Source organism: Epinephelus fuscoguttatus, linkage group LG10 (genome assembly GCF_011397635.1).
Source record: "Epinephelus fuscoguttatus linkage group LG10, E.fuscoguttatus.final_Chr_v1".
NCBI classification, from domain to species: Eukaryota; Metazoa; Chordata; class Actinopteri; order Perciformes; family Serranidae; genus Epinephelus; species Epinephelus fuscoguttatus.
In genome coordinates, this window is record NC_064761.1 from 20,971,514 (window position 1) to 20,998,490 (window position 26,977).

The 26,977-nt window shown below is 42.7% G+C and overlaps 1 protein-coding gene across 9 annotated transcripts in view; it reads left to right on the plus strand.

The window, feature by feature from the left end:
• Positions 1-26,977, plus strand: part of ptprsa (protein tyrosine phosphatase receptor type Sa) — a 260,026-nt gene that overhangs the window by 195,543 nt on the left and 37,506 nt on the right. For 5 of the 9 annotated variants that reach the window (XM_049588106.1, XM_049588108.1, XM_049588107.1 and 2 more), the window contains 11 exons: positions 3,515-3,835; positions 5,529-5,722; positions 7,146-7,172; positions 8,355-8,472; positions 15,484-16,077; positions 17,144-17,238; positions 17,453-17,703; positions 17,994-18,081; positions 19,801-20,013; positions 20,251-20,408; positions 22,345-22,460. In XM_049588106.1, coding sequence (XP_049444063.1) covers positions 3,515-3,835; positions 5,529-5,722; positions 7,146-7,172; positions 8,355-8,472; positions 15,484-16,077; positions 17,144-17,238; positions 17,453-17,703; positions 17,994-18,081; positions 19,801-20,013; positions 20,251-20,408; positions 22,345-22,460 — 2,175 coding nt within the window. The remainder of the gene's footprint in view (positions 1-3,514; positions 3,836-5,528; positions 5,723-7,145; positions 7,173-8,354; positions 8,473-15,483; positions 16,078-17,143; positions 17,239-17,452; positions 17,704-17,993; positions 18,082-19,800; positions 20,014-20,250; positions 20,409-22,344; positions 22,461-26,977) is intronic. The other 4 variants (XM_049588109.1, XM_049588113.1, XM_049588112.1 and 1 more) reach the window with 2 other exon arrangements.

Genomic DNA, 26,977 nt, shown 5'->3' on the forward strand with positions numbered 1-26,977 from the left:
GGGACTGCAGGGCCCCAGAGTGGCAGATAAGAATCCCATTTCATAGCGTCAGAATTAATTTCATGCTTTGCGATGAGCTATGAGCCAGGCCCCTGGATTGTCAGGCTTTGTTACACATTTAGATTATACCTAGAACCTGCCAGTAGCCAGTCAAGTGCTATCTCTCAAATTAAAGTGGCAGATTCTAAATCCTCTGTATTTAGCCAAACAAGCAGTTTAGCCCCCCCACTTACTGTAATTGCAGGAGGTTTTTAGATGTATTGGAATATTTGTGTGAGCCACAGCACGGCCATTTGGCTTTGGGGGATTAATTCCATAATGATCTACAAATATGAACATCCTGTCATTCGAGGCTTCTAATGAAAATACAATTCAAATGCAGACATGTGCTTATACTCTGATAGCAAAGGCATTGGCAATCTGTGTCACTTTAGGAATTGACAACAGACACTGAGTAATGGCCTGTGTAGCTAAACTGTTAGCAGTGTGTGTAATTTATATCCAATGAGGACGTTGCACTAAAAGCACTTTTGATATGAAGGTAGTCATAATGATTAGATATGCCAAGGGTACTTGACACTACAGACTTTATACCCAGAGCTCTTAGTCATATCACAACAGACTAAAAAGTCAAAGAGAAGGATATGAATACAGACATGACTAATTATTTGTCAAATAGCATTTAGGAAACTCTTTCAGGGAAGCTTCAAAAGAACCTCAAGTGAAGCATTAGCTGAGTTCCTTCTTTTGTGGTCGTATAGTTCTTCTATCCATAATCCTACCACTGGCCTTCATGGGATATGCACTTTATTAAAGCTGCGCCCCAGCCAGTCTTAAACCGTTATCAGGCGTGAGGATGCCTGTGCACTGTGATAGCCTGGCCCCTGTCAGATTCACAGCCTTTTCCGCACCACAAAGATTGAGAACTGAGCAATCATTCTTGACGTGGAGAGTTTGCAAATACAATATGAGCGGAGGAAAGAAGCTGAAAGGCTCAAAATCCAGTAAGACCGTAAGTAAATAAGCCCATTGGACACAGAGAAGGGTTTGGGAACTGTGGCTGAGGTCCTGCCCTATTTGTTGTGTGCTGGAACATTCAGTCTTCACTGGGAAGAGGCCTTTCTGATAGTCAGTACCCCTTTTTCTCCTTCTTTAAAATCTGCTCTGCCCAAAGTGACACTGCAGTCAGAACACTATGGTTAAACTTTTATGAATTCAGATATGCACGCTTTCCGTCTTGCTTCTTCTATTCTTGTGTCTTGGCATTCTCAAAATGGCAGTAAGCTGTACAAAGATACATAGGCACAGGGCTATGAAATGGGATTTATTTGAACAAATTTTGAACACAGATGGTTTTCTGTGTATAGTGCACAAGAGCAGAATATGTTGGGAGTGAGTTTTCCCCCTATGGCTTCCCCTCTCACAGTCTTGTGGACCCTCCGGCCCCAAAGATTCTTGAGTATTAAACAGCCCTGGCTACAGCACAGAGCCAACTCTTTTCCTCCAAATAAGCCCAGAATGGGTCCAAAACTAACTCTCAGTGAGTCAAAATCAAAGGTATTATTTACTGATTTGAAAATAGGGATTGATGTCAACATTTCTGGCATGCTCTCTGAGAGGGAAAGTGTTGCAGTTCGCTGACCACAGCGTAAGCACGCTCTGTGGTCAGGTGCTGGTGGTAAGAAAGTCTTAAAAATTTAGTATTTGTGGGAGTCAGGTACGTATGATGCAAACAATGCTTGTGATTTCTTTTTGTTTGTTTGTTGTTTATTTTAAGAAGTTAAATGTTTTCTGTTTATGCCGAGTATCTTGTTTTTTTCATGTTTTCTCATGAGTTGTCATTTTGAACCTTAACTGTTGTTGTGGTTCTTTCTTTTGAGTCACCTGGGTTACAGAGAAATTCATTTCCCAGTACCCTCCTTCAGTTCACTATTTATTTTTTCCAGCCTTTGTTTTGGAATGAGAACATGCTGCTTGTTTCCATGGGTTTCATTTGAGTTATTTTCTAAGTTTCTGTGTGTGTGGAATGCCTTTTTTTCTGACGGTATTTCATTTTATTTCTGATTATTGTGCTATTTTTACCTTACATAACAGACAAAAATGTAATAATGAACTGGGTTTGTCACACCAAGATGGAGGGAATATTTTCACACAAAACCAGGGGGATAGAGGAAACCCGCCTCGGATAGAAATATTTTCATACATGTCCTTTTATCCGTATAATACCAAACTCTGGATGAGAAGTGAAACGTTTTATCGCTCCCTGCACAGCACACACTCTCTGGACGAGCACAAGCTGTGTAAGAGAGCTTGGCACAGATTAGAAGCGAGAGGCATTGAATTTGATTTAGAAAGTTCACAGATGTGTAGGTTTTAATATGTTTTGGAAGAACACTTTAGACACAAATAACAGCCACCGTGTTGGAAAGCTTTTATACTGTTGCAAATTAAAAAAGGACAGACTACACTACCTTCCTGCGAGCTTATATTTAGGGGGGGAAAAAGTAGTTTGTTTTAGCTCATACTAATTTAGCCTGAAAGTTCTGGTACAAAAATTACACATGCTCTCAAATGGATTGTTAAATCGTGCATATGTAAGGTTAGATGGACATTACAATGGCTGCCAGACATCTTAGTAAAAAGCGCATGAACACCAAACATATTTTAAATAAATTCATCTTATCTTTTGCTGGTTTTATGGATACAGCAGTGTGTTATTAATCCTGGATAGCTGAGTGGTGTAATGGTTGCAATAATTGCAGAGATGCTGAGGGAGAAAATGAGATTTATTTTATTTATTTATTTATTTAAATGCTCATGACTAACCTAGTCGGTAGTTTTTAGTTTTAAGGACTGAAGCCTCAGCTCAGTGCCTGAAAATAAAATACACAATAGATATGCTCATCCCTGTCCATCTGGCACTGCACCGTGAAACCTTCAGAATATATTGAGTACAGGCTTTAAAAAGGATGACGTAAGCTAGACAGTGTCCCATCTCCTGTATTGTAATACATTGCAGGACCAAACAAATGGCCTCTGTTGCAAGTAGGGCTGCAGATCCTGATAGTGTTGCAGTATGACTTATTTTTATCGTACATCCAGTTAATTTTTAAGCAGAAATGAGTGACTGCTCAAAAAAAATTCAACACAATGAAGCATATGATACCTCTTAATGCCAAAAAACTTGTACCAGAACCAAATATGTCTGCGTGTCATTTGTCCCACAAGGTTAGCCATCTTGTTTCATTATTACACAAGCTTGTGCCATTGTCCATTTATGCCTCTTATGTTGACATTTGCTTGATGATTTTCTTTTTATTTTAAACATATTTGCCTCCGTCTTTGTTTTGCAATTTTTTGTTCGAATTACTCTTGTTGTTTTTTTTTTATCCTTTTATCATTTTCTTTATCTCTCCCATCTTTTTATTTTTTTGTTTTTCACCCCTGCCTTCCCCCCTTCCCCCGTCCTCCTCGTCCTCGACCCCCTTCCTTCCTGTCCTTTCCACCTCACCAGAGCCCTCAGCCCCCCCTCAAGACATTAAATGCAGCAGCACCAGCTCCACCAGCCTGCTGGTAAGTTGGCGCCCCCCGCCTTTGAAGAGTCAGAACGGTGTCCTGGCGGGGTATAGGGTGCACTACCAGGTGGTGGGCCCGTCAGAAGGCGGCAGTGACGACGGGGAGCCCACGGAGGAGCCAACAGTCCCTGCCACTGAAGCGCAGGTGCTGCTGCAGCGATTGGAGAAGTGGACCCAGTACCACATCGCTGTGGCCGCCCTCACTGCGATCGGGCCAGGCCCTGAGAGCGAGCCCCTGATCTGCCGCACAGACGAAGATGGTACATTAATCTCTAATGTGTAGAGGCTGAACTTAATGTAGGAATGAATGTATTGTTTGCTAGTTAGTCAGAGCGTGAGTGTGCCCTCGGCAGTGGATGTTTATTTGTGTATGTGTGTCTGAAGAAAGTGTTGCCTGTGCTGAAGTGTCCATCCTATGAGCCATTAAAAATCGTCATAAATTCTAGACCTCAGCCAAATGTCTTGATAGAATGTTTTCAGAAGCGTACCAGCATGTTTGCGCATAAGTAACAGGACCACATACAGCAGTGTAAGCCATATGAAAGGAAAACACTTAGAAGAGATAACACACTTGGGAAATCAAATGTGTTGATATTAAAACATAACTAACCAAATGTAAATCATAATAGCCGCCACATCCCATATCCTGCCTCTATCTGTAGGCTTTTAACTGTATCCCATTGCTCAGCTGAGAGTCATAAGCATTTATGAGTGCTGTACACTGTAAGGCCATATCGCTCTGTGCATTTACGGTGGCGACGGTGGGTTGGAGGTTAAACCAGCGGGCGTGTGTCTACCAAGATTACAATTCAAATACTGTTATTTAAAAATGTAGCTAAGGATGCAGAATATGTTAAAACAAAACAAATACTGTGTACCATTTAGGCACAAAAACCATAGAGAAGCCAATACGCAACCTCAGAAGAGCAAAAAATAATAAACTTGATGCAGCAGAAAACAAATGGAGAAAAGCACTGGAACAATAAAATACATAAACTGACAAGTAAAGATGTGGGCATGTCACAGCACATCTGAATCATTGACGGATGGCTGACATTGGCTTCTATTCTCCACGACCCATTTCACATCCATTACCACAGCGTTTTAAGCGTCTTTCTGACACTGATGTACAACGAGCGCAACAGTAGAGACAAGCTTAAATTGTCACCATACCTGTTTTAAAAGACACCAATATCAGGAATTGCAAGGGTGAAAGCCACAGCGCACTGACAATAGCTATAACAAATTCTCTGGTGTCATTACGATAATAACGCGTGACAGAGAAGTGCCAGGTGAAGAAATAAGAGTCAGGGCTAAAAGGTAGAGAAGATTTTGGTAATAAACGAGATTGGTGCACGATCCTGGGGAGGATGGGGGAAATGGGGTTGTGATTTAGGGGGGGGAGAAAGGGACTTGAAGTGTTTGTGGACGAGCAAATGGAAGCAGTTTGAGTGGAAGCGTTCTATTAATGGCACATCCATCTCAGAAAGGGCCGGTCCGTGGCACACCGAAAAGCCTAGAAGCAAGGCCTTCCATAAAGGCCTGTCATTATGACTGAGAGCTTCCCACTGATGGCAGACAGACACAGCAGACACATATTGAGAAGATGGAGGAGGCAGTGTTGCAGTGTTGGTGGTATGGGCGTGTGTTGGCAGATATGATATTGTTGGAAGACCAAGACTGGAGTGTGTTTGTTGTATTTGATAACGTCTCTCATTCTTGCCAGTTGTTGTTATGTTTCATGGATATCGTGTGTGCATGTGTGTGTCAGGGGGTTATTCACATTGCTACTATAAACAGTGTGAAGGATGTGGAGCAATATCACTGACACAGTACTATGTGTTTATTGCACTTGTTGAATTAGGAGCTTCCACATTCCCACTAATATCTGGAAATGGTGGAGCTGAATAACAAAATGATTCTTACTCGTGTTTTCATTTTGTCACCCTATAGTTCCTGGGGCTCCTCCAAGGCGAGTGGAGGTGGAGGTCCTCAACTCCACAGCACTTAAGGTGATGTGGCGCTCCCTGACGCCAGGCAAGCAGCACGGTCAGATCCGTGGCTACCAGGTTCACTATGTACGCGTGGAAAATGGCGAGTCACGGGGCCTGCCCCTCATCAAGGACGTCATGCTGGCCGATGCCCAGGTATGACCATCTCACAGTTGCCTCAGTACAAGTCAGCTATGTCAAAGAAATGTAGACTCCACTGTAAAGCACGCTTATACCATGCAGATTTTGCTCACATTAATTTGCAAATATGTCCAGATCTGCCTTTTAATCTAGTCTTTAATCCCGAGACTTCACCAGTTAAGCATATTAAAACAACACAGTTACACTGATGCAACCATTAAAACCTCAGTGGACATTTCAGAGAAACTTTTCCAACTTTTTCCCCCTCACACAGACTGCAAATTGTGCACTTCATCCTCACTGTTGTGGCTTTGCAAATGTTGCTGGAGTATGGGAAGCGATACGGATGCTCTCCCCTCTTGGATTTCATTTCATATTGCTGTAATATTCTTCTCCCTTCAGTCCACAACAAGAACTGTAATCAAAGTTTCACTCATCTTGTCCTCCCTCCTCTGCCTCCATGACTTTTATTGGGAATGTCTAGACCCCTGCTTTATGGCAACATCTGCCATGAAATGTCTGACTGTGTGCTTGTATCAAACGCAAAGACTCAAAGAAAATGCTGATTATAGTATTCTGTGCCTGGGGGGAGGGGGGAGTAAAATTGGCATGAAAACATTTCACCAAAAATCAGCCTCCACTGACAGCTAGAATTGTAATGGAACCCTGTATAATGGCCTTTTTTTCTTTTTACAAAACTTGTCGGAGGAATCCTGCCAAAATGAGACTTTTGTGCGGAGTAGCAATCATCCAAATGGAAATTATAGCCTTGAAGCAATAGGGTAAACAACACAGAAAAGAATAGTTGTATGCAATTCTACATATTTTGGGAATGAATGAATCAAATTCTATTTTTTCCACATGAATGAAGGGTTCATTCAGGCCAAATACCACCAGCATCACATTGACATTTTTGGCATTTAGCGGACCACGGATCCAAGAGTAGAATGAGCTTAAATAACTTAAATTACAAGATCCAAGCGATGCACACACCCAGCAGTTAACAAGGAATGCCTGGCAAAGAATATCTTTTTAGTTACATAGTTTTGTTAGTATATTTTAAAAATGACCTCATCTTTCAACCCTCAAAAACAAAATCTGAATGTCACCACTGGCTGTAGCTGTTAATGATTTAACACCGCGGTAGCTTATTGTTAGCTGCACAGTAACATGATTAAACATCTCCAGGCCCCACAAGCAGACCTATACAACTCTCAGCCTTGTTTCAGCTGCTCCTCATAACATAAGCTTCAAACAGCTTCTCTTTCTCCTGACCTCACGAAACCAGTGACCTAATTCTGATACCAACCCCCTGCTCCCAAACCTCTCATGCCCCCGTCTCTCACAATCCTATTTCTTCCCTTTCTTTTCTCTCTCTCTTTCTTTAAAATATATATTACTCTCTCTCCTGCGCTCTCCTCTTTGGCGGGGGGGTTAGTGGGAAACGGACGATACAGCTGAATATGTGAGTACGAAGTTTCGCCTGAGTGCTTTGTGTAGCTGAAAGGGTATAAACAGCGGGTATTGCATCAACCTGGTTGGATTCACTGTTTAAACAACCCCTCCGATTTTTATTTAATAAGTTTGGATAACAAAGTGGCCCAGAGGTTTCACCTCAGCTGTCTGCCCAGCCAACCTCCTCACTATCTCTATATATACCGCTAAGAAAAACAGGACAGACTTCTATTGCCAGCTGGCTTCGACAAAATGGTGGTTGATGCAATATCCACTGCCCACTGTGCCTGGAATGCTAATGCTACGTGTGCCATGCTGTGTGTTGATACAGTATGTTTCGTCTTGTGCTCTGGTGATGTGTCTTTTTTTCTTTTTGTGTGCGTGTTTAAAACCATATTATTTAATTGTCTATGTGGTGCCTTAGATTTACTGTGCTGCCCAAAGTTCACACACTTGTATTGAACACATTCAGACAGAAGCTTACATAATGGCCTTGTTAGACCGCTGAAATCTACTGCAAAATCCTCATCACACCCCTGATGATTGTTCACAACTGCAGGATTCTTTTTGTACCCTTATTTTGAACCCAGATTTGAAACCCCAGTCCATCTGCATTACGTGAATACCATCTCAAGTGCAAGACAGTACTTATAGCTCATTTACCTTTATTGACCTCTCCCATCCCTCTGCCAACCAGCCTGTTAAAAACCTCATTCTGCATTCGTTCAAACCTGCTCCCCTGAAAGATTCATTAGAATTGATCGGAAGCCTCTCTTTGAAGAGGACTCAAGGAAACTTAATGGCTGAGGTAGAAACTGCCAGCGAATGGGCAGGATGTATTCAGCATGCATTTATCACAAAGTTAAGTTGTTGATTGGAATATTGCTAAAGGAACGGGGGGGGAAGGGGGCACTTTCCATTTACATACCTAATGTCCCTCCTCCACCTTGGCAACTCTAAGGATTTACTTAATGGAATGGTCTCCCATTACACAGGGGGAAACATTACATTTAATGCATGTCTTGTGAAAATTAATAAAGAGGACCAGCAGACACTTCACATACCGGTAGATTAACATTCTACGTGAGGCAGTTTGAGCTGCATGAAGGGGAGGGGAGGGGGGTCAAATCATCAAAAATTAAAGACACATTTTGACATTTTTCTGTTCCTGTCTCTTGCCTGTCTCCCATAGGAAATGGTCATTGGAGGACTCAAGCCAGACACCACTTACTCCATCACAGTGGCAGCGTACACCACCAAGGGGGATGGAGCCCGCAGCAAACCCAAACTGGTGGTGACCAAAGGGGCAGGTCAGTACAAGGGTAAATCATTTATATGTTGCTTTGTTTACTGAGCCTTTGTTCAAGCGAATTATTTTTCTGCCTGTGGCTGAGGGTATCTTGCTCAGGGGTTCCTCATCATTCCCATCCAGATGTTACTGCTAGGCTACCATTTCCATAAATAACAAAAGAGATCCTCATTCACAGCCACATTGTGGTGCGTTTAACTGATCAAAACCTATTCGGAAGATTTAGAAAAGCAGACAAGAACAAGGGCAATCTGATAGTTTGTTAAGTGCATTAGGTATATTTATCAAAGGTATGTCTCATGCTAAGACTTTAGCTTCAAAAATACATATTTCTGAGTTACCAGTCATTTTCTACCACTAAATTTTATATGAGACATTTTTTTCCAAGTAAACCATTCTGAGGTTGATTTGGCTTCGCGAACATTTCAGTCAGTTGAGTTGATGTTTGCTTCTACGAGGGCAGCATTTATCATTTGAATCATGTTCAGAAGACTATCCACGGATTTTCAGAGATCAAGGAGGTGGTACGAGGTACTTGGTAGATTTTTTAGACAGATTATGACAGCTTGAAAACCCCTGTTGGGTTTGGTGGTTTGAGCTTTAAGGATAAAATACTGGAGGCTATTGCCTGCACACTACAAAGCCCCGTCTTCTCCAGTTTTTTCCCTTGTTACCACCAGTAGGCACACCAGTTTAACCGGGCCGCTTGAGCCTGTTTGGAAGCTAGCGGCTTAGTTACCATGAACATGATCTAAACCTGGGAGGCTGGCTGCCTGAGAGTGTGAAAGCCTTCCTTGAGAGAATTTAAGGCGTCAAGCCAAGATGGGAGTGTCCTTTTGTGTGAGCATCTGTGCCAGTCGGCTCTGGGAGGCTTCAGAGAGCCAATATGTACACAACTGCATACATACTTATACACTCCTACACACTTAAATTGTCACTCACACACACTCATGAGAACATGCAGTCTCCACTTCTGATCACATACAGTATATGCAGACCCATGCTGTGGCACAGTCATGAATAAGAACATACCAATAGACGCACACACAACCCAACACACACACACACACACAAACATAGGCAAATTTCCTAGATCCTGACAGGTGTGTGTGTTACAGGTGTCAGGGAGTGTGTGAGTGGGTGTCAGTGAGTGCTGTCACTCTCCATCCTCCTGTCAGGGCCGGCTGACTGATATGTCAGTCTAGCGCACTCTGTCTGTCCCTCAGAGGGAAAGCCTCTTCTTTTTATTATTGAAGTGTAAAGAAACGGTTTATGCCAGGGGGCCAAGATAAATAGAAAAGGGAAAAGGGTGAGAGGTTGGGAGAAGCCTTTTTTCCAGGGGTGAAGTGGTTGTCCTTCTTGTTGTGAGGGATGTTAGGATGGCCTTGTCAAGAGCAGCGTTCCCGTTGGTTGTGAGATTTCTGAGAAACCGTGGAATTTCCTGAGGTCTGTATCAGGAAGGGAACAAAGGGGAATTTTTGTGTGTAAAAAAATGGTTTACTTTCCTGAAAGATGCCTACATCTTTGGTATAATGTCATTTTATGTCCCTCCAGATCAACCTCAACCATAGTGGACAGCTTTAGAGTGTTTCTGCGCTGATTGAATTATACATTAGGATCATATGATTACAAAGACCAGTCTCATAGTAGATGGTATACAGTTAACAAGCCCTAACCTCAGACGTTCTCTTTTTAATTTACTATACTCTGCTAATTAAAGTCCCCAAATTTAAAAAACACATATCCTAACTTAGACCATGTACCCAAGAAAACATGTTGACATTTGTGTTCTTCACTATACACACTTTGTTTAAATGTCCTCTGCAAAGCCTTTCTGTCAACTGTTTTACCCCTGGGTAAACTCGCTCATCAACAGGCACACTTTGAAAATGTGACGTAAATAAATAAAATATTCTACCACATTACAACTTTTAAAACACACATAAACACACATAACGTATGCAACAGCTCTTAAAATCTAAATTTACAGACAAACATGCACTTTAAATGAACAGTTGCCTCCAGAGACTATGACGTCATCATCTTGTTCTTTTAGGAAACATAAAGGAAACTTCAAGAAAGTACATCATGACAAACACAGCGTGTTTTAGTGCCACTTTAAAGTCAGTTCACATCAGTGGCCAAGTCTTTTCATCTTCCAGGCTTTCCAAAGAACCACAGGTAGTTTGCTGTTTCAGAAAGTTATCCACAAGTATCTATCTCAGGATTTTGTCGGATACAAAAACAAGTAGAACTGCGCACCCATTTGCGAGTCGCAGACAAACAACATCCATTCTGTGTCTGGAGCTGTCTTTGTTTGCTGAATGAAAGCTAGGTTTGAAAAGCGCCTTTTTTTGTGATTCATACTTTCCATACTCTTGCTTTGAGGAACAAACTTTACCATGGCCAACATGAGACTGAGTTTGAGAGGGGGTCCAAAGGGAGTGTTTATTGACAAAAGATTAAAATGTTTGTGTCTGGAAATGTTATTCTGCCATCCCATCTGTACATTGTGGAGTCTTTCACTGGGCTGAAAGGAGCAGCGATCAATGGCTATGCTTTTTATCTTCTTTTCTTGTGTAGGTCTAAGTAGAAAAGTTTTTCAAAAATCTAAGTAAAATTAACAAATACATAAACTCAAAAGAAAACCTGTTCCAAAGACACAACACTCCAAAGCAAGCATGTCCAAAGTCCATGGCCCCCGGATCGATTTCAAACGGCCCACGACTTGTGTCTCAAAATATACTGTATGTGGCCCACTACATAAAATTGAATTAAAGCAAGTTTACATTGCATTTTTTATTCTGTTAACCCCAGGATGGCAGGACTATCTCACAGTTTATAGACATGAACTAAGTAGGAACCACGCTGATGGAATGAATGCATTTTCATAAACAGATGCAAGAAGCAACTGCCCCCCATGCATTTACACATTATCTAATCTGGCCTCCCTTCAAAAAGAATTTTACACCCCTTCTCTAAAGGTAGGATACAATATGAAGTGGGCTACCCAGCACCTCTACCTTGAGATCTTCTGAGCCAACAGCAGCAAAAACTAAAACAATTTGGGGTATGCCAAGTCAGAGAATGCCTCAAGATGATGGCTGATGTATTTGTGGATTCTCATATAAGGGAGGAAAGGCTGGTCATCTTATGGTAAAGCACTATGAATAAAGGCTTTTAAGTGAAAGCAAAATGCCAAGGAAGTGATTTTTTAACTTCACACACGCAGTATCAACGGCCCCAAATGGCAGCAAAAAGATTTAAAGACCAACATTAATGAAAAGTAATACTGATACATTATCCTACACTTGTACTTATACAGTGTACTGTGTACAGTACTGTATTAATGTTGATGGTGCACTATCCTGGCAGCCAGTGTTAAAGTTTTACCGTGTATCATTTTGGAAGTTTTATTTGTGCTGTTTGTAATTATGTGAAGTGGTTTGCATTATTCATTAATCATATTGCCAGTCAGAGTGGATATAGACTACAATGAACTCAGTCACACTGCTATCAGACAGCCACAGGGTATCCTGCCCTCCTTGATAGCGAACAAACTCCCATCCCCCAACAATACAGCACTTCATTTCGATCGTTGCATCCTGTGAAAGGATGCTTAGGGATGCGTGTATGTTTAAAAGGGTGTGGATAGTTATTCTAATGCAGACAGCTGACTTGAAACATCAGCCCTGGTCCCCTCATTGCATGTTTAGTAACTTCCTGATTGTTATTTTTGTCCAGTGAGAAATCATCAATGTAATGGCCCTGTCTCTTCTCTCTCTCTGGTTCTCGCTTGCTTCCTTAATAGCTCTTGCACTCCAAATGGGCCATGTGAAATTTGTTGCAGATTTGACTCCATGGCATTTCCTACCCTACCAATTACTCCCCTCCACGAACCCCTGTCACACACACACACACACACATACACTCCTTCAGTAAGCAGGCTAAATTAAAAGCAGAGGGAAACGAAGATGAGAGAGCGACGGATTTGTCATGACCTTTAAGGTCGAAAAAGACCTCTTACCCCCCACATGTTTTAAGATATGTTGAGTCTCCTTAGGCAGGCTGTAGCCACAGGTTAATCAGTGGGATACTTTTTTTTTATTGTGAAGGAGTGCAGCTTAAAGCAGACAATCTTACATCCAGGGCGACAGACAATTAAAAAGTGCATATATGTGCACTATGTCATTTGCACACAAGCAAGATTTAATATGTTTGTGTGTATATTTTGGTTTTAGTGTACACAAGAGAGGGAGGAAATGAGAGGGATACCTGATCAGCCCTTGCTCAATCAGGCTGAGTGAGTGTCCACAGCAGGCTGTTAATACTGCAGCCTGATGGGAAACGTGCCGGGAGGCCCACATGGAGGGATTGAACCAGGGTCGACCCTGACATGGACATAGAGAGAGTGGGGAATGGAGGGGGTGGGGAAGGAGGCAAGGAAATGAAAAGGGGGATTGGGCAGTGTGCAAGGGGAGAAGTGGGGAGAGGGGGGAAGAATAAGAGAGAGTGTTGGGGGGGAGAGATGAACAGTGAGGAGAGGGACAATCAAAGTGTCTAAGAACCCCCAGAATCACTCATGCACACACACACACACACACACACACACACACACACACACACACACACACACACACATCTCTCCCCCCTCATATCCCTATTGGGCCCTCTTTGCAGCAGATTGCTCCTTGTCCCCAGTCACCTTCATCATCCCTCATTCAGTCATTTTTTACCCCCTCACCATGCCATCACTCTCTCTCTCTCTCATCATTCTGTAGCACAATACACTTTAACACATACGCTGTACACACCACAAACAATCCCACCTCCTCCCAACACCAATCTGCTGGCTCAGTACCCATGATCCTTCTCCCCTGTGCGCAACACGCTAATGTTTTGAATGTACAAATAATAAAATAGTTTCAGGGCCACAAAGGTTGTAATGGATACATTTGGTAGCCTGTTGAGGTTAGAAGCGAAGCACAGAAATTTAGAATGGAAGCCACACACACACACACACACACACACACACACACACACACACACACACACACACACACACATACACACACACAAACACACAGGATCATTATCTCTGATTCTATTTCCTTGATTAGCGGTGAGCATGAAGGCAGAGTGGGCTTTTAAATGACACCAAGCTGAGCTATAGTATGTAGCCGAGGAGTATTAGGAGCATTCGTCTCACCCAACACTCGGCGCCCCCGCCTTTCCATTACCGGCAAAGGCTCAGCTGACTAGCCACCATCCACCCACCAACCCCCGTCTTCCTCCAGCAACAGCCCTCAGAAAGAAGACCATTAGCAAACGGAAATGAATAATACGCGCAGAGGGAGTGGACTGTGTAGAGTGGATTGCTTTGTGTGTGTGTTTCTACTATGTGCACATTAGGACTTGCATCTTGGCGCAGGAATATATACTATATGTGGGCACATGTACACAGACTCACATACACGCAGTGATACTATTCCACTGAGAGGGAGTACTTTTGCCTCAGACTAATGTTGGCTCCTCCAAATTACTTTAAGTCCATACTGGGCAAAAAGCCAAATAGCTCTGTATGCAGGTGGAATGGTGATATAGGAGCTGGAGCTGGCAGCAAACCAGGGCCTATACCGTCACACACATGAACACATACACGCGCATACACTCTGTCCATTATGCACAAAGTCATGCACAAGCAGATGTACATGAGACATGAATTGTAAGAAAAAAGGCTCAAATAGATTCTTCAATATAAATTCATGCAGTGTAACACTTAACAAACGTTAGATGTTTAATGAAAAAGGCAAATGTATGTTTAAATTGTAGCGGCTAAAGATAATGGCAAAGTGTATGTAACACATTAAACTAGAGTTAATCATTTGTATTCAGCTTATTCAGCGTTTTTAATTTATGCTGAGAAAGCTCTGCCAGCCAGGACCAACCAATTTGCTGCCGACCCAGTTTGCCGACCCAGTTGGCAAGCTATTTGAATCAGATATATACAGAAATAGCCAATCTTCTCACCAGTGGTTTCACTATCTCACGTTGAGGCATGGAATTAAATTGATGATGGTAAATGTAGTGACTGTCTTGTGTTGCGTGCCTCATATCATTCATCCAGTCAGTATTGTTATACAAAAATAACAGAAGTATTTGTGATTGAGTACGTCGCTAACAGCGTGTATGTCCGCAATTGTATCCTAACTTATATTTGTCAGTTATCTGTCCCGCCACTGCCTTGTATTTCTGACAAAGAGGGGACGTAAGATGAGGCAAGATAGAATCTATTTACAGAGAGATGGGGCTCAAGTGCGAATCAGCCACGCTCATCTCTCACAAAGCTTTGACGGCAACTCGAGAACTGAAGGCTTCCCATAACTGCTGCTGCCTCTATCACACTGATGGGGCCTTAAAAGGAGAGTTAAGATGAGACGTGTGTCATCCATAAGAGCAGCAAAACTGGGCCACTCTGAAGAATGGTGTCTAGACCCCAAGCGTAGATCATCTATTTTACAACAAGAGATGACTCTTACAGCTGAGAGAGGCGCTGTTCTCTGCTTAAAGTTTTAGTGATGCATTGCAGTACAGAAATTATTTTGGCTGGAGCGTACATATGTCATAAAATGGTAATGGTTACAACGATCACTCAAGAATTTAGAGGTTCTGAGGATCTTCCACTACTCCACGCGACTCAGTTTGCCAGGGTGTTATTTGATGGATGACTGAAATTAAACACTCTGTAATCTGTTTATTTACTATAATCTTTAAAAATTCTTGATTCTCATTGGTTGGCAGTCCATGTCCACTCTTGTATTGTCCCATACAGTATAATCGAACAGGTCTAATGCAGGTATTTGGTTGCCATGCTAAAAGCGCTAATGGTTTCCTCAATACAGCTACAACAGTATTCGTGATGTCTTTTCAGTTTGTGATCAACATGTTCATGTATCTTAATAGAACTGGAAACACTGACACTGAGATTTCTCTTATGTCTTTGTTTGCACAGTGCCTGGTCTGCCCTATCTGTCAGTGGCTCAGGACTCAGAGACATCAGCTGTGGTTCGCTGGGACCCTCCAGAATTCACCAGTGGTATGGACCTGCAGGGTTACCGGCTGCAGTTTGGCCGCAAAGATGTCTCTCCTTTAGCCACACTGGAATTTGCTCCACAAGAACGACAGTACTCTGTGGGCAACATCCACCGGGGGGCCACCTATATCTTTAAAGTCTCAGCCAAGAGCAGGGGGGGCTTTGGGGAAGAGGCTGTGGTAGAACTCAGTGTACCCGAGAACACGCCAGGAGGCTACCCTCAAATTGAAGAGGGCTCCAATGTGACATGCTGCTCAGTGCAGCTGTCCTGGTCTCCTCCAGTGCTGGCGGAGAGAAATGGGGTAATCACAGAGTACACTTTGGCCTATAAGGAAACTGGCGCCGTTGGAGCACCACGGGAGCTCCGCTTGCCCCCAAACCAGTCCAGCTATGTTCTCAACAGCCTCAAACCGAACTCAGCGTATGATGTGAAAATACGTGCACACACCAGTGTAGGTCCAGGGCCCTACAGCCCGCCCATCCAGTATCGGACGGTGGCCTTTGATCCAACAGGTAGGGGTTGCCTGTTTCTTCTCCAACCCGGTTGACAGGGGGTTGGAAATTGGCTAAAAAAAAAAAAAAACAAATCTTCAACAAAAAAAAAAAATCAAAACTGCCCCACCCCCTCCTTCAACCACCTCCACTTCTCCTCAAGAAAGAAAAAAGATTGATATTAAAATTGTTTGCCGTGGGATACTCACTTCACTAACCAAAACAAGGTAAAACCCAAGTCAGTAAGTTATAGTCAGTCATTTTGAGAAAGAGGAGAGCAGCCTAGAATTTCAAGGTAAGTGCTGTTTGGTCAGACAATTGTGTCAGTCATCCTTGCAGCCCTTTGCCAAGCACACTCACGCAGCTAATGTCATCTCACATCCCCAGTTTTCCAACAAGGTAGGACCTCAGTCAAACCTAGTCACGCCAACAGAATGTTTTGACTATTGTAAGATGACAGAAAGCAGATTTTGGTTCTTTTTTTCTTTTTTGGTTTTGGGTTTGTTTTGAGATATACCCCCTTCCTAACCCCCCCCTTCCCTAATTCCTCCTTTCCCCTTACCTTGTCCCTTATTGGGACAGTTTGTGGCATGGCATCCCCAGATGCACTGCTAAGGACTGTTGGCATGCTGTGTTTTGAGTCTGTCTCTATGCCCGCCTGGCAGCACGTTGGCAGTGCCAACCCAAACTCAGTACAGGCATAGGAACAGTTGGCACTGACACCACATGGGTCAGTTGTTAATCGTTAAGTGGTCATAGGTTCAAAGACATTGTTGAGATGGGTTGGCATTACCCACGATGGCTAGCCAGTGGGCACACCCTTGTGCTCCATGGGTTTGTCGTCCATGAGTCTTACGTGCTGTGTGTCTTAACCAATGGCGTTGCCCTTCTCACAGCCAATGACAGCTCACCGTTACACTCACTCTCCAACCCAGAGGAACGTTGCAGGGGAACAACAGCTTTTCTTTTAAACCAAAGGTTCTTCTTTTGTTTCTCTTTCCTTGATCTCTCTACACTTTCAATTTACTAAAGTCTTTGTTTTGTTTTTTGTTTGTTTGTTTTTTCCTCGCATTTGTCCAATCAACAGACGTTCCAAAGAATTTCACTGTGAAGTGGGCCACCAAGACCACTGTGGTTATTGCATGGAAGTTTTCTGACAGTAAATCTCCATACAAATGCACGGTGAGTTTCATGTAGAGCAAATAAAGAGTTTCAGCTGTCTGCTGAGTTATGTTTTAATATAAAAAACATTCCTTAAAATCCCATTCTGAAATTTAGAACGCATTTCCATCTGTTATTCGAGCGCCAATCATTTGACCTGCCAAAAGAATCATTCATCCAACTATCCCTTTTACCAATTATCGATTAAACTTCTGGACCATCTGTTGAACTGTAGATTGAGTACAACCGTCAGAAGATGGATGTGGATGCCAGGCAGATGAGGGTGCTGGTCACGGGGCTAAAACACAACACCACCTATGAGTTCAGGGTGACCTGCCAAGAAAGCATAGACGGTGGGCCAAGACACCGTGTGGTTGCCAAGACTGCACCACTCATCCTGGTCAAGAAACCCAAGCTGGACATCTACGCTGAGCCCGACAACATGCTCACCATGTCCTTCCCACCAGTCGATAATAAGGATGTCAAGTGAGTATGTCATGCTAGAAAATGGGTTCTGCAGGCATTGTCTGAATCTTCTTTGAGGTATTTAGGTTAAAGTGATGTGATATGGAGTGTGATCTCAAATTGTCTGAGGTGTTAAAATGGGAGTTGACATGCTGAACTTTGCTATATCTTCTGCAAGTGTTGAATTGTCGTTTAATTAATTGTCAAAACTGTGGTGAATGTTTTCATATAAACTGCCATGCAGTATCAATTAAGTGTCACTGTGAGCTTTTGGTAATTTTTGTGAATTACTTTGGTGCCGTGTTTTCTAGGACTTTCTATGTGGTTGTTGTGCCACTTAAGAGGACTTCAGGAGCTGTCAAAAACCTGAAGAACCCTGATGAGATGGACATGGAAGAGGTAGGATACTTTAAAAGCAAACAGTGTTAGGTTACTCTGGCACAACAGAAATAATTAAACTAATATAAAATGATGTAAATAATAATTGATAATATAATAGAATATAATATATGTAATAGGGGAGATCCCAGAGGCATTTTTATCACTACATTTGTGTTATTAACAGTTGCATGAGCTAGGAAAATTATATTGTACAGGCCATGTACCAAGCATGGGCACTCACAACTGGGACGTAAATACATCTCAGCTATGCTAATTTATCCCCCTAAGCATGCAGTCAAGAGAATTACACAGTCTTTACCTACTCTTACCATAGCTCAAGGTCACCTTCAGCGCCAGATCAACAGCAACCATCCCTATTGGATTTGGGATTACACACGTTCCCTCTGCTTAGTGCCTGCCTCTGTCTGCAGTTTGAAATGAATGAGAGTCGCTGGATGTTGGAGGGGGGAGGGGTCTTAGACCATGGCTACATGGAAAATTGCCAGAAAGTTAGCAGCTTTTATAATCTAAAGCCCAGCTCAAAGCAATGATTGGCGACGAGATTAAACCGTTTTAGAACGTTGCAGAGAAAAGTTGTAGTGGTGTGAACTGGCTGTCTGAGCTCGACTCAAGCTGGCTGTTGGTGTCACCTGTCAAATCGCCATTGGCAGGTTTTAGAATGTAAAGCACATCACCTGTTTCTACAGCCAATTGGCTTGTAGTGAAGTCCGCTGGTCAAGTCAGTATGACCACAGACGGCGTGCTTTGTCCCCACCAAGCCCACTGTTTGCGTCCTCACATGTGCCGGTATCGGATGGTGGGTAACTACTGCTGCTCGCTGTATGTGCTAATGCCCCCTCACAAACACACATTCTTATTGACAAACTAAGTGGCGCTGCTTACTTGTATTACTGTGGCGTATTTATTATGAATACAGTCAATCCGATGCTTGCCTTGTTTATGTGTTTTGCTGTTAATCTCTACTACAAATACAGCTGTAGCCAGTATCTCACCATCACTATCCTCATTCATATTTTAAGAAGCTACAAATAATATTAAGCCGCAAAATAAGCCTGAAAAGCTGGAAAACAGAACGGAAGTACAGAGGGTTGTTGCACTGAGATGATACACCATCTCATGTAGTTGCATTGGTGTGAACCGGCAGGTTTTCAGAACTTTGCAGAACTGAGCATTGCAAGAAGTTGCATGTTTCATCACAAATCTTTGGTCTGAACTGGGATTAAGGGTGCAGCTACACCTACAGTTTGTCTTCTTTGGTCTCGGCCATGTAAGTGAAATATATCTAGACCTTGTACACAACAGTCGCTTAAATTCACAAGTAATTTATTTGTTGAAAACATTTGATAACTTGTAATCCGGCCAGATAATCACTAGGCTTAGGATGGGCCCATCGTTTATTGACTTAGCATATACATATATCCTCATAGTTCTCAGAACTGAAGAGTTTGACTCACTGACAGCACATTATTTTGTGTGTATGTCTGTTGATTATTATTAAAAGCATCTGCTTCTCTTGGTCTTTCTTCATCAGATTATAAGCAAACATTTAAGAGAATCAAAAAAGATTATAAGCCCAGACTTAGATGTTTTCTAGTTTTAGTCTGATCTGTCAGTGAATTAGGGACTGATGTTGTAGAATCTGCAAAAAACACAAGAGGATACCAAAAGGAGCGCATATAAAAAGCCCTTAAACCAATGCCCTTGCACATCAATCAGCTGTTGCGGGAGGTGACCCTCAAGCGTCGTTCACGCCGCCAGCTGGCTCAGCTGGACCAGAGGAAGCCCTACATCACAGCCTGCTTCAGGCAGCTGCCCCCCAGCTTCACGGTGGGATCTGACTATCGCCAAAGCAGCTGTGAGAACAAGCCTCTTGAACCTGGCCAGGAGTATGTCTTCTTCCTGCTGGCTGAACTCAACGCCACCTCCGGGGTGAGTCCAACACAGTTCAGTTGGCGTACTTTTAGTCAATTGCTTTTCGTCAGAGTGGATTTAATTTCACTTCTGTCCATTTAATCTTGGTTCGCTTCAGTTTGTTCATCTAACATTTCGTTTTTGTCCAGTTTGTGCTTAACACTAAACTTCATTCATCTCCTGTAAATACCATGCTGTAACCTGGATTTGTGTTTCCATATGTTGTGTAAATGTCTACCTGATCTTTCTGTGCAGAAAATGTTTGCTACCAGCCCTTACACCGACACTGTGGTGACTCCCGAGCTGGAGGTTGGCCCAGTAGAGACTGGTGACGGACTCATATGGGTGGTGGGCCCAGTCCTGGCTGTGGTCTTCATAATCTGCATCGTCATTGCTATTCTCCTGTATAAAAAGTGAGTTGGTTTTTGAATTGTAGTTTTTGTGGAGAATGCAGTTTGATCTACATTTAGACTTCAGTGTCAAAATAACGTCGGTCAACCTCAAATGATAACACTCAGGGTTAGGCGTAGTATACGTAGCAATGATAATTTGTACTGAGCGACCATTTATTCTGGAAATTGTTATAACCTTCCTCTTACGATACACAGAGAATTGAACCCATAAGCTTTGCATTGTTAGCGTCTTGCTCCATCCACTGCTCCACACAAGCAATATAACTGTGATCCATGTCCAAGTGCTGGATTTTTCTTTCGTATGCAGTGAAAACACAATGAACATTTTCTTGTCATTTGATGTTGAACCAGTTATTTGCAGTGTTGCAGGGGAATTGGGCTATTGGGAAATAATTGCATGTTAGGGAGCATGTTGAAAGAGGGGCTTATTCTGCATTCATGGCAGCATGATATTCAAAATCTAACAACATTGTTGCATGTAAATATGAAAAAGCTTTTCTTGTGGAAAAAGATGGTTGTGGGAAGTGAGGGGCAAGAAGAAAGGAGAAAGGAAGAGATTCTTTGAGATGGTGCTCAATAACTGGACCAAGAATGTTGCAATAAAGAGATGTATAGATTTAAATAGGCATATATTTCAAATATTGCCTATTAATTGTGGAAATAATAGCCCATATGGTGTTATTCAAGTACTTAATAGTTGTTTTTGCCATTATTAGTTTAACATGTAACATAAGATTTCAGGGACCTAATTTCTAGTGGTAGACATCAAACTGTGCTTTTATGAACTTTACAGGCGGCAGCTCTCCTCCTGTCACAAGTCTAAATGAGTTCATATTCCTTAGCGTCCTGGGGCTTTAGAACATACATATACAGTCAATATTCCCCCCTTGTTTTACACTTAAGTGCTTTTAGTCTCAGTGACTGCAAGTCCCAAATGAAAAGGTAGTGTAAGAAGTCGCCCTACATACCAGGGAAGATCCCTGAATAATTTTAAGGGGGCCGGGGCTGGTGTGAGCAACACAAGTACAGCTTGCTACTGTCAGATGATCCCTGACTGTCTGACCTTGCCTTACCTCAGTCTTTGTGGTTAGGGAGAGTAACATCTCTCCTTGGATCTCTCTCTTTTTTTCTCTCTTCTCTTTCTGTCCCCCTCACTCTCCCATCTCCCTCTCCATCTCTCCCTGGTGAATAGTGTTTCCCGGGTCTGCCCTTGGCCCTGACATTCCCCTCTCCCCATCTGTATCTGCACCCTCGTGCACACACATAAGCACACACACGCACACAGACACACAGACACGGACCCACGAATGTACGCACTTAACTTGCACATTTCATTGAATACTCTCTTGTTCTCACAAACTGATACACGTGCGCACATGCACACGCATGCACACGCCTCCTCCAAATGCTGATGAGCTTTATCTCGCGTTTTGCGAGCCCAGCAGCGACCCCTGTGAATTTTAAACTGCTCTCTATTGATTTATCTCTCTTCTTGCCTCCCCCTCTCCCTTTCTCCTTGTGTGTTGCTTTTTCACCATCTTTATATATTTATTTGGCTCCTATTGCTTTCTCTGGAAACAGCAAACCTGACAGGTAAGGTTTAGCCATACTTTATTGCATTTTACAGGGGAAGACATAATAGCCTGCCTCAGCAAAAAAAAAAAAAAAAGATGCCTTTAATTGGTGAAGGTGAAGGAGAATTTTGCGTACTTGATACGCATTCTCAGCTCCCCTGTTTCTGATTTGGCTTCACTCAAGCGTTCTTGACCTGCTGAGTTACCAGTCAGTTGGCATTGATTTTTTTTTTTTTTTAGATGTCATCATTAGTGAGAGTGGTGACTGTTCTGCCAGATCAAACGCTCACTAAAACCTGTTGTGTTGTTTTTGTTGTGTGTCTTCCCCCTTTTTTCTACTCTTTGTTTGTCTTGTCCTCCAGCCGCAAAAGAAAAGAGTCAGAGCCGCGCACGAAATGCCTGCTGAACAACGCAGACATCACACCTCACCACCCCACAGACCCTGTGGAGATGAGACGCATCAACTTCCAAACTCCAGGTACAGGAAGAACACACAACACACAGACTGAGGAACACAAACAGTCTAAATAACACATATAGGTACAGTTACACTGATAGACTGTATAAAGTGTGTTTCCATATTTGTCCACATTGGCCTTTCAGTAAAAAAACAGTTTTCATTTTCACTGACAATATGACAGATGTGAAGAAGGAAGTTCAGTCATCCAGCTTTAAGTGTGACAACCTGTAAAACTTGAAACGAGACCTGCCTCCCTTTGCCTTTAGGGAAAGCTGTGACATTTTTATAGCTTGGTTCGTGGGTTAATATAACAATTTGCTGACCAGACACTGACGACAGATTCTGAACCCGCTGGACGCAGATTTACAACATCTGCCCAGTCCCCCTTTACAAAGTAAATAGCTAAGTAAAAATACAAGTAGCTCTGCGTTGCAAAATACTTCATAGATTGCTGAGAAAGCAACCGTTAATGTTCTTCATTTAGACCTCCGAATAACTGCTTTTGATTGTAGGATAAAAGCTGGCCAGTTAAAAAGCCATCTAAGGCTTGTATTTCATTGGTTTAATTGGATTTCCATTCTCAGGCAGTTTTCAGTGGAGCGCTCATGCCTGTTATCACTGCGTGTCACTGGCTAGTTTAACATTGGGCCAATCTATGGGGGGTGTTTTTTGCAAAGAGACCAAAGTTGTAGATAAAGAAGTGGATTTTAAGAAGCCACTTGCCTACATTAAAAGTCAGGCCATTGCTTCAGTGGCTGTAACAGACAAAATGCTATTTTAAAAGTTTTCACACTGTAAATAGCAAAGCTTTGCAGGAACTTGAAAATCCTAATTTTTGGAACCCACTGAAATAGAAAGCAAATTTTAAAATTTGGCAGAAAATGTTTATTAGCAGCTGTGCTAATCCCTCAGTACCATTACTGGCTGTCAAAAGCTCAAATTGGCCAACCACTGTATTATATGGGCAAATGAAGACACCTGCAGAAGACCTTCCTTCTTGACACCAGAATATTCAGTGAAAACTTTTCATTCCTGTAAGACGAAACATGCGTGCAGTTATGTGTTTTAATACACACACATAACTTAGATGTGTAGTGATGGCGGATTGTAACATTGGCACACACACATGCACACAGCCTACACAGAGATTAACTATCCACAAATGATGCAACTTCAAGTTCAGTTTACGCTGCAGCATGAATGATGTCCATGAAGTGCTCCCACATCATTCTGTTTGACATCATGTGCCTTCATAACTACCTGCAATCATATCTACGTGTCGGCCATGTCCCCATGTAATGATAACAGATAGTTAGAAAGTGATGTCTGTTGTTGGACATAATGTTTTTACGCTGGAAACAAATCTTGTTTTGAAGATCTCCTGGGTTCTTACCTGCTTTTCCCTTTTGTCTCACTTTCCATCTGGTGTTCATCCGAGCTAAAGCCTGGTGTTAACAACAGAGCGCATTCAATCCCACACTCATTCTCCAAGGCTTCTCCATCTTCCAACCTCCTCCTTCTCAGACCCATTATCGGCCTGTCTCTGTTATTTAGCTGTCTGTGATATAAGCTATGGTGGCCTCTACAGTTTGTTGTCATTGGTCTGAATCTCGGTGGAGAAAAGTTTGCTTTCTTGAGGTTGTTGTATTCGAATTCCTAATGCTTCATTACAAGCCATTTTCATAAAGCCACATGGATGAACAAGTGAGCATGTTTCCAGTTTTGGAAACATATCATCCTGCCAGATTAGAGGTTTCAGTGAAAGAAAGTGAAAACAAATCTGATTGCAGTCATATTAGCTACCTCTAGCTAAGCATCATGGATTATTGTGAGTTTTCCACTCAATGGTTTAGATTGTATTCTTCCCTCAAGTAGTTTATTTGACAGAAGAATGAGACGTGCATTTTGAGGAGAACATCCTCCAGAGGTGGAATAAACACATCCACTCTCTTTCCGTGTGTTCCCTCGTTTCTTCTCCCTTTTTTTTTTTTTTTTTTGCTGCCTCCCGCCTCTCTGTCTCCTAGCCTAGTTGTCTCTCAGCGATCCATCTGTCATCCACGGCCAGTCTCTGCTCCATCACAAGGCTCAGATTTCAAAATGGAGCATTTCTCCTCAGCTTCTTTGGGAGCCTGGAGTTTGTACCTTGGAAAAAAAAAACTGACATCTTTACATCTAAGAAGAGGAAAGACACGAGGATGAAAGAAGATGCGCAAACCTGCTCACGCACAGAAATGTGGAAGTTCAATTTACCCCTCATCTTTATCTCACCTGGTGTTCACAGCCCTATCAGTGGATCTGTAATGGCAAGGTTATAATGGCCATTCCTGCCATTTGTCCCAATGACTTCCAGCACTTTGCACTTCTGCCCTCAGCTGTCCTCCTCTGTTCCTTAAATAATAGAAACTCTTGTTACAATCTCTCTTTTACATAACATTCACCAATACATGCTGAGACTTCTCTTTATATATGACAAGCATTCTCATTCGACTGCCCTGTCGCTGTTCCGCAGAATTGGGTGATGTTGTTATCTCCGCACCGGGGGAATTTAATTTGAATGGACATTTTAGCCCAATTAAGTGGGCCGGTGAGCATTTGTGAACATCCCCATCAGCTAATAGCGACCATTGTTCAAATGAGCATACTCCCAGTGCACTTATCCAAGGCCTCTTCTATCCAGCAGAGCATATGCAGCATCGGCAATGTGTGCTCAGTGACCCCTAGTGCTGGGGAACAAAAAATATGTTTTTGATTAGGCTTCCTATAAGCTAAGCTTGGCTAATGCGTTTCAGAGAGAGTGTGTACGTTGTGTGTGTGTGTGTGTGTGTGTGTGTGTGTGTGTGTGTGTGCGTGTGCTGTAAAGCCTGTAGGTCATGTGACAGCCACACAGTGACATCCCATAACTCCTTGGGGTGCGGAGCGGCTCGTTTTGTCATTATCTTCATCGGTGCCTGGGGTTTAATTGTCAAATGGGGCTAAAGTAATGAAGCAGCACGACTCAGTGGATATCTACTGTCTATGTCCAACCAAGCCCCCCTTTTTTGCTATAAGCACTCACTCTTTTCTCTCTTCCAATATTTCCCGTTTCCCTCTGGTTCTCATTTCGTTAGCAGTTTGCAGTTGAAAAGCTGGAAAACTGTAACGATCATCACGACAATTACCACCTGCAATATATCTTATCTCAGAACCCTGCCTTCACATCATCAGTTTGACATTCGCCGCTGCGCTAATGTGAATTCACATCATTTCTGTTCAGGCAAAAAATAGAAGAAGAAAAAAAAAACCTCTCCTCCTGCAAATTAAAAGACAGGTGAACTGAGTTTCACTCTGGGTTTACTCTTCAACATATCTCTTGATATATTTTCTATTTATGCCATCTCCATCTGTGTTTCTCTTTATCTCCCCCCTCCGATACAGCATCGCATATGGCACTTCACGCCCCCATAATTCTGTCAGAAGAAGCAACTTCCACATTTAAGCATGTAAAAATCAAACATTTTCTTGCAGACAGCGTTGTGCACTTGCAAAACCCATGGACACCAGCCAATCGCTCGCATGCATCAGCAGCCTACTTGTTTCTCCAGATTACAGCAGCGACTGCAGCGACCATGCCCTCCTCCTCGCCAACACCTCTGTCGAAATACACACGCAGCACACACTTACACATAAACATAATCAGACACGCCTGTACCTCCCTCCTGCTGTGATGAATGACGTTTGGAGACAGTGGATCTGAGCCCCCCCTGCTATGTTTAATTAGTCATTGTCACAAATCAATTAGGGAGAGGGGGATGTTCGATGTCTTCATCTCTCCACGCTCATTTGGCACCACTGGCCTGACGTTCTCTCGCGAAGACGTCAGTGTAAGGTAAACCACTGTTTAGCAACTTTTACTCTGCAGGACTGAGCTTTGCAGGGTTTTTAGGTTTGATGTACATCCTAATGATGTTAGTGTTTGTCTTTATCCCTTCCTTTCGCTTTGGCTCCCGGCTGGGATTGATGACTTACCTGCCTTTCTACAATATCAAAGAGGTGTTTTATTTTTTAGGCCAGATTTTTTTTTTTTTTGGTAAAAGAAGAGATTTCCTTTTGAAAAACAGATTTCTTTTTTTCATTTTGCCTGCAAATCACATTTCCTTGCCTTCCATGTCTCATTTTTTTGTTAATGCTCTGGAACAAATGAGCTGTTTTCTTTGAAATCAAAGTTGCCATCTTTGGGTGATGTGATTCTTCTTTCATCACTGAGCAACCCCGTTGATGTGATTTCAGCTTTCAAACACGGGCAAAATGTATTTCACGTCACTTGATGGGCAGGTTGGCAGCACCCCATCAGACTGCATCTCTTGGCCACATGTCCGGTTAACGTTGGCACAGATGGCTCCTTTCTGCTTGAACAGCTGAGACGACCTGAGCCTACCAGGACATGGCGTCGCTGGCTGCGGCCTCAGAGGACTTCTCCTCTGGAGCAAATAAGACTGAACCATCGCCGTGCTCCTCAGAGCTCCGACTCCCATCAGCTGTGGCTCCGCAGCTGTCAG